The 8,336-nt window shown below is 44.3% G+C and overlaps 1 protein-coding gene across 1 annotated transcript; it reads left to right on the forward strand.

Moving 5' to 3' along the window:
- Positions 1–4: 4 nt before the first annotated feature.
- XPA (XPA, DNA damage recognition and repair factor) lies at positions 5–6,520 on the forward strand (the record flags this gene model as incomplete). The annotated part of the gene is made up of 5 exons (XM_027709674.1): positions 5–128; positions 2,227–2,332; positions 3,943–4,108; positions 4,762–4,879; positions 6,243–6,520. Coding segments are annotated over 5 exons (663 nt in total), but the record flags the coding sequence as incomplete, so codon positions are not given.
- Between the last annotated feature and the right edge of the window lie 1,816 nt (positions 6,521–8,336).

Consider the following 8,336-nt stretch of genomic DNA (forward strand, 5'->3'; position numbering starts at 1 on the left):
CGGCGCGCGGGCGCGGGCCCTCCCCAAGGTCGTGGACACGGGAGGGGGATTCTTCCTGGAACAGGAGGAGGAGGACGAGGAGAAGAAGGAAGAGCCCGGCGCCGGCGAGAGGATCGTGCACACACCCGGTAATAAAAAAAAAAAATTAAAAAAAAAACCTGTAGGGAGCGGCGGGCGTTTGGCGGGGAGGCGGCGGGAGGAGGCGTCGCCACCGCGTGCGCGGGGCTGGCGGGGGAGGGCAGGAAGGCGCGGGGGCGACAGTGAGCCGGCTCCGGCCGCGCCAGCAGGGCGGGATGGATGGATGGGCGCCCTTTTTTTTTTTTTCCCGGGCTTTTTTACCCTCCTTTCTTACCGTCTTTTCTTTTCTTTTTTTTTTTTTTCATTTTTTTCCCTTTTCTTTTTTCCTCTCTTCCTCTTTCACACGTTTTTCTGGATGTGCTCGATTAGTGGCGCGTCCGATTCTTTTCAGCATTAAATCGGCTATAGCATTAAATCGGCTCGGTAATTAAAAATGAAGAATTTTAAGCCGCGGAAGTGGGACACAGCCAGTGCCCTTGGGTATAGCACGTTTTTAATTTTTTTTTTTTCCTCCTATAAACGTTATTTCCATTATATCTTTCGGGGAATTAGAATTTTTAGACCGACATTACAGTAAACCTGCGCGGCTTCGTCGGTTCTGGGAATTTTGGGGTTGATGTGGTTTGTGCCAAAACCGGAGCGCTGCTGCAGTGCCAGCTTTTATCGTTATAAAACGTGCTGGCGCCAAGTTACCGATCGTTCGGTGGAGAATTTCAGCACATTGCCTTGCGATATTCTCCCTCCCAAAAAAAGCAAATGGAGAAGTAAGGGTCCCAAAATAGATTCACTTTCTTCTCCGGGATTGTCTTTGTCTTGCTTTGTTCTGCTTGAATCAGCTGCGGGGCTGTTGGTGCAGTGTATCTCTTTGTTAGAAATCAGCACCAGATTTCATTAGCAGTGTAAACAATTAGCAGCCCTGCTTCTTTTGATGGTCTAACGTTTAACAATAAATTAAAGTAGATCTGGGATGCCTTTGCACGGGGGGTATTTTTTGCTGTGTAATTCATAACGTCATTGTCTTAATAAAATGTCTTCGTGTTCGGGAGCACTGCCTTAAATGATGGAATGTGATGTAAGAGGATGAAATGACTGTGTGAAGTACTGAGCATCCGGCTGTCGCTAGTAGGACGGAATTTACATAAAATGTCGACTTTGCCTGATCGGATCTGCTATAAATGCAAACGCAATTAAAATGTATGGTGCTGCATGTCAACCATTAATCTTCTACTTCAGGTGTTCTTAAAATTCCACAGCATTGCCTTACTTTTGGATCTCAAAACTGTATGGAAATGTGAATTTTTTGCTAGAACTCCAATGTTACCGTTCAAAGAATGTTCCTTATAGCTGTTGCTCTGTGAATTGGTGTTTCTTGGTGTCCCATGGAACATAAAGCAGATGGTGATGACGCTGGAGGTGATCCACCCGTTGAGGATGCGCCCAGAAGTGATGGCTGGCGCTGAGATGAGTCTGGGCTTGGAGCAGTGCTGAGAGGGCTTGGGGAGAGGATTGTAGTGGAGCTCCATCCCCATTCCACTCCTAGCAGCTCTCTGGCCATCCACCTCCGTTTCTGCCAGCTGGAACGGACAAGAACCTTGCCAACTGCCCCCAGGCCTCCACTGAGCACATTTAGGGAGAGGCAGGTGTGGCTGAGCTAGGAAAAAAACTGGAGCAGGGCTGAGAGAACTACAATACCAGCGCAGCTCCTGTGGTTTCCTGCTCTAGCCACCCTCTTTAAAATGCATCCCCTTCTCTGCTTCCTCCCGTTCCTACCCGCATGTCCTCTATGAATGAGGACATATTTTGGGAGGGTCAGAACAGAGGAAGTGGAAGGAGGGGATATGAAGTACTTAGTGGGGAAATGGGATTTTTTTTTAACAATGGCTAAGTTAAAACAAATGTGTGCATTTGAATGTTGAAATCAAGTTCTTAAAACTGAACTCCCGAACGAGAACAGAAACGTACCGGCAGAGATGGGCTTGTATGGTAACAGGTTTGAATTTGTACTGTATCATTCTGGAAAACTTTTATTAGAGTGAAACTAGTCTGTAACATGCTATATTGTGAATTTTAGTAAAATTGCCTGTAATACCAATTCTAGATGCTTGTTTTTATCATTATAGTCCCTTTAAAAATATTTTTTTCCATTAGCACCCGTACTAGAATTTGACTATCTCATCTGTGGAGACTGTGGCAAAGAATTCATGGACTCCTACCTTATGCAGCACTTTGATTGGGCAACATGTGATAATTGCAGGTATTACAAATAATCAGGAGAGGGAAGCACTGTTTTTCATAAAAAGATTTCTGGCCATAATTCAGTGAGTTACAGTCATTCTGTTTATTAAAAAGGCTGTCATCAAAAGAGACATTTCAGTAACTTGGAGAAAAAAAATTAAGGTTGACTGATGCCCTGCGTATTTTCCATTATGGAATTAAATCAGAGCAGTGTCTTGTAAGCCTGCCTTAGGATAGGGGACGTCAGTGCCTTTTCATACAACATGGGAATATGTCAAGAACAGCTGGTGTGTTTGTCAGTGTGAAAAGTTATGTCTGGCTGCACACTACAGCCAGTTGAAAATCTGATGGAACACAAGTACTTGCTCTCTCAAGTAAAACATGAATTAGGAGGAGCATGTTTGTGGTCCTAGTGATCTAACCTGAGTGGAGTTGGTACTTAGTCAGCACGAGCAGGCTGGGAGCCCAGCAGCCAAAGGGCAGAGCCCCTGTGAGAGGTTACTGGTTGGCCTGCAGGGTAAGCAGAAGTTCGACCTTGAGCAGAAGGTAGTCTCTGCTCTTATCTTTAACACAGAAAATGCTCCAAAGGCCATCAAGATAACCAGGGCAATGAAACCAACTGCAGCAGCGAGCCATCCATGTGTGTAAGAGTGAATTGGGTGAATGAAAAAAAAAATGCAGCTAGGAGTTGGTTCTGGGAGCCAACCCCTTTACTGCAGGGAGTGGTTGGGCGTGTGCACGTGGTGTAGACAGTTCACAGGCATTGCAGGCAAAGTGGTGTCTCTGGAAGTTGCAGTGTAAAGGACAGGACTTAAAGCCTTGGAAGTAGTTTTCCTTCTAAGTTCCTGCAGCTGAACAGCTGAACACTAGAGTCTCCTTGGTGAAGTAGCTGTTACTGTGAACTTTGAATTCTAGTAAAGCTACATTTACAGCAGTACTTCCTTGATGACCGTTGTTAGCACTTAGCGTTTGGCAGCTCAAGCAATTCAAGTTGCACTTCAGTCAGGATTGCGTAAAAGTAATTTTTTCCGTGAACGCATAAATGCTGCTGTGGTTACAGTTTTTCATAATCTGTCTGGTAAAAGCTACAGTCTTTTAAGGTCTTTCTGTTATGATTTCTCTGCCTACTGTCTTGCCTTATAGAAACAAGTGCTCTGTCTGTGTTGCTAATCAGTTTCTAGGATCTAGAAGCATATGGAGTGTGTATATTCTCAGGTGATCTGTCCTGTCTCACATTACACATTCTTTCTCTCTTGACCATGTGTCAGGCTGATACTTATACTTTTGTCCTCTTGAATTGCGTCTGGGTTAGGTGAATACCTAAAATTATTCATACTGATTTTACGTTTCAGTTACTCCCTCTAGTAAGAAAGTTGAAGAGCCTTTCTAGAAGAGCAGGCTTCTCAGCCTGTGTTTGCTCAAATGGGAGAATTTTTAAACACTTAATTTCAGTAAATCTAGCCTGGAGTTTAGCTAGACTGTTGGAATCCAAAGTTATTTGCATGCATAAAAACCAGAGGGGATTAGGGCTACCTGTATTTCAGGAATGTTGAAAGGGATGGGGACTTGGATGTTAATAACCTGTGGTTTTAGGGTGTAGCTTTCTCATCATTATTTTACATCTTACAGAGATGTTGAAGATAAACATAAGCTTATAACAAGGACAGAAGCAAAAGAAGAGTATCTCCTTAAAGACTGTGACTTAGACAAGAGGGAACCGGTGCTCAGATTCATTGTGAAGAAAAACCCTCATAATTCACGATGGGGTGAAATGAAACTTTATTTAAAACTGCAGGTATAGAAACTTACTGGATTTTAGACCTCTTTTTGCTTTTTACAACTTTGGTAGCCAAAATGGTGTTACTTGGTACCTGAATGATTTTTGAAAGCTGTGTGTTATGCATAGCTTGTTAGAGTTAGATGGTTGTGGTCCAAATTTTTGAAAATGTCTGTGTTTGAGAGCATTTTGAAAATGCTCATGGAGCGCAGCTTCAGTGGGTTGCACAATTCCAAGTCATAAAGCACGTGGCCTTTCGGTGCTACTCTGAAGTGCATGGGGCAGCTGCTGCTCCCCTTGTAGCTGTGTTCACAGCTCTGCCCTCAGAGGCAGCAGGAAAGGCAAGTGGATTTTCGGATTTTCCAGGACTCCTGTCATTTCTTGTTTGCTACTTTTATAGGAATGCTGTTGCTTTAGTGAAATATGTGCTAAATTAGAGCTGGGTTTAACTTTATCGTCAGTCCTGCCTAACCGGGGAGGTCCCAGGTTACATCCAGCTGACAGTAAAAATCAGTGTTGCCTCTTCTTGTGGAAGGAATGCAGTATTTTGTTGGTCAAGAGCAGAGACAGAATGGGAGGCAGAAGAAGATTGGGTTGGCAGTTTGTAAGTTAGAGTAATTTACTTTTATCATTTCAAGGGGGAAAAAAAGACATTTATGTCCGTCCTGTAGGTAATCAAGCGTTCACTTGAAGTGTGGGGTAGCGAAGAAGCATTGCAAGAAGCAAAGGAGCTCCGCCGTGACAGCAGAGAGAAGATGAAACAGAAGAAGTTTGATAAGAAAGTTAAAGGTAAAGGGTTAAAGTTATATACTGCAGTACCTGAGATTAAGTACAGTTTTGTTTGAATCTGTGTCTGCATCTGATTAAGGTACTGAGAAAGTCTTCAGGGTGGCAAAATGGAGTATTTCAAGAACTAGATGAGATTAGAGCAGTCTGGTGTAAGCTCATAGCTGACTATTTTGGGCAGAGGGTTGGACTGTAGGATTGAGATCCCTTCCAACTTGAATGTACCCTGTTGTCCTGTGGACATGATGTGACAAATCAATTATGATGATTCGTTATGGTGTTCTTCTAATTTTTTGGTATGACCCAGAATGTGCCATGGATTGTTCCTGTTTCTTTTGACTTGTGGAGGACATAGGTTTTTATGGCATTTCTGTCATAGATAGGCCCTGGGTGGAGTGACCGTAAATGAGGGTAGAAAATGCCTTTTCCCAGCATTGTTCACTTCACTCCCCACTGCTGTCTTTACTGCACATTATCCTTGGTTTTTTTTCCTGAGAACTTAGCGTTTAGGAGAGTATTTGATGGGTGGAACTTTTCTTTGTGACCTGTAGCATCCCTGTTTCCGTTTGGGTCCACACTTGTGGGGGCAGAAAGCTCCAGCTGGTTGTACTGGTGTTGTCTGGAGGAGGCAGAACCTGAGGCTGCAGAAATAACCCCTCTGGGCCATTGGTGTTCTGCGCACAGACGCACTGGCAGCAGGCTGTAGCCAAGGTGCCAGAGTTCAGTGCAAGTACAGGCCTTAACGTGACGAAGTTTGCAGCCTGAATGTCTTGGCTCAAAATGTGACCACGTTTTGCTCTTCAGTATGCTTGCCACCCGCTTGCAACATCCGGAAGATATCTTGGGCTCTGCTGCCAGCCTGTGCGCTCTGGAGAACCTGCAGATTTCACTGCAGATGCTGCAGAGGCAACTCATATTATTGGGCATAAAGCTTAGAGAATGCCAAGTCATTTGGGAGGCTCACTGTGACCTGAATGAAAATGACTCTCTCTTGGTCATGTAAAATAAATGAGGTATTCTATAAAAACTTTTCCTTTGCATCTCACCAACCCCTTTTGGATACCTTTGAATGGCTTCTTGTAAAAAGGCAGTGAGCAACACGTCCTTAGTGCAGATGGAAAATCTTTGCCTGTGAGATCCTATGCCAGTGTAGTTCTTAGCCTTTAAAACAGCAAACAAGGTGAGGATTGCCAGGCAAGTCAGAGCTTGCTCTTGCAAGAGCAGGTACTTGCCCAGAATTTATGGAAGACAGGCAGCAAGCATTTTGTCATCTGTAGGCCTCATTCGGAAGGTGGTTAGCTTGAGTTTTATTAAACATTATTTAAGATTTATTAAAATCCTAACATTTTCTTGTATATCTCATCAGAACTGCGTCGAGCTGTGAGAAGCAGTTTGTGGAAGAAAGGAGCTACTATCCATGAACACGAGTATGGACCAGAAGAAAACATAGATGAAGACACATATAAAAAGACATGCACTGTATGCGGCCATGAATTAACTTACGAGAAGATGTAGCGTTAATCTGGGTTTTGGGTTTTTTTTGGTGTTTTTTCCTTTTTTTAATTTTGTTTTGTTTTTAATGGTATTTTGTATTAAAGTCAAATAAATGATAATTATGACCTAGCTGTTGCCAAATTCTGTAAAGAGTTGCGTTTTTCAGTTGTACGAAGCGCTGCACAGAACAGTAAGCTTTGGCTTTTAAGCTAGATCTTTGGGTAGAATACTAACACATTTGCAACAGTTCAAAAATTGGTATCTCCTAGGCCAAAAAATAGGTTTGTATCATTGTACTTGATAATGCTGATAAAAAGAAGGTGAACATTCCACTGCTGGTTTGCTCCTGTCAGAGAAGGAAGACTCCATGCTCTGTATTTTGTCCTGATTTTTGTCTGTTTTTTCAGTTACTGGTCATGGGTGGGCAGAGGACAGTGAGCTGATAAAGCAGCACTTATGGTAGCTGGAGACTGTTGAGGCAGGTTCTCCTTTAGTTTGGAGACACAACTCCGTGAAGGAGAATTCTCTGTTCCTGGGGAGGTTCTGAAATGTGTCTACCATATTTCATGGGGAGAGTCCTTAAGTGTATCCTCTACTTCTTTTTTTCTTTTTCCCAACTTTCAGACCAGAGACCAAGGCAAGGATAAATACCTGTCCTCAGGGGCAAGGGGGGGAAGTACCATTCCAACATAGAGCTCTCTAAGCGCACCTGAATGACGTTTGCTTTCAGTAGAGGGTGGATTTACTTGGATTTACTTCCAAGTTCAAATCTTCATTCTTGCAGCTGTTGAGGAATGCATGTGGAAGTGGCTGAAGGGCAGGAACATGTTCTAGGTAGCGGCTCTGCATTTTTTTGCCATTGTAAATATGGTGGATCTCGGGGAAGTCTTGGGAGACTTCTTTGGGGAGCCTGGGCCACTGGCTGTGTGGAAAGCTATGATGTATTTGCCATCACGGAAATGGGGGATGACTCCTGTACCGGGAGTGCTGCAGTGATGGTTATAAGCTCTTCTGAAGGGACAGACAGGGAAGGAGAGGGGTGGGGTGGCTCTGTACTTCAGGGAGTGTTTTGACTGCAGAGCTCAAAGACAGTGATGGTAAGGTTGGGTGCCTATGGATAAAGATGAGAGGGAAGGCTAACAAGGCAGACATCCTGGTAGGAGTCTGTTATAGACCACCCAACCAGGATGAAGAGGCAGATGAAGTATTTTAGAAGGAGCTGGCTGACGCCAGCCAATTTTGCGATTGCTAACCTTGGTTTTGTTGGAGACGCTTAACTTGCAGGATGTCTGCTGGTGAGGAGGCAGTCTAGGAGGTTCGTGGAGTGTGTGGAAGATATCTTCCTGATGGTAAGCAACCTGTCCTGATTCGTACCAGGACAGGGTTCATTTTTGCAGTATCCAGGAGGGGCATGACCAGGACCCAGACACCACCTCAGTCCATACACAGGGGGATGGGGGCAGGCAGAAGGGGGTCTCTTCCAGGCGGGGTAACACCATGTTCCTCATGGTGAACACTCATGGGGGAATCGCTCCTCTCTCTTGCACACTCTTACTAATACTGGTGTGTTACTGTTCCTTTCAGTTGCTCTTGCTGGTTCCAGTAAATTGTTCTTATCTCAGCCTATGATCTTTACCTTTTGTGACTCCAGTTCTCCTCTCCATCCCAGTGCAGGGGGGGGAATGAGTGAGCTGTGCATTGTTTGGAGTGTTTTAGTGGGAACACAATTGGGGAACATCATTCCTAAACCACAACATGAGCCTACCAGTGGTGCCCCACTAGACCTGCTGTTTATGAACAGAGAAGGGCTGGTGGCAGACGTGATGGTCAAAGGCCATCTTGGGCACACGGACCATGAAATGATAGTTTTTGATTCTTGGTAAACTAAGGAAGGGAATCAACAAAACCTCTACCTTGGACTTCTGGAGAGTGGACTTTGGCCTATTCTGGACACTGGTTCAAAGAG

Source organism: Neopelma chrysocephalum, unplaced genomic scaffold (assembly GCF_003984885.1).
Source record: "Neopelma chrysocephalum unplaced genomic scaffold, ASM398488v2 Primary Assembly neopelma1_96821, whole genome shotgun sequence".
Lineage (NCBI taxonomy): Eukaryota > Metazoa > Chordata > Aves > Passeriformes > Pipridae > Neopelma > Neopelma chrysocephalum.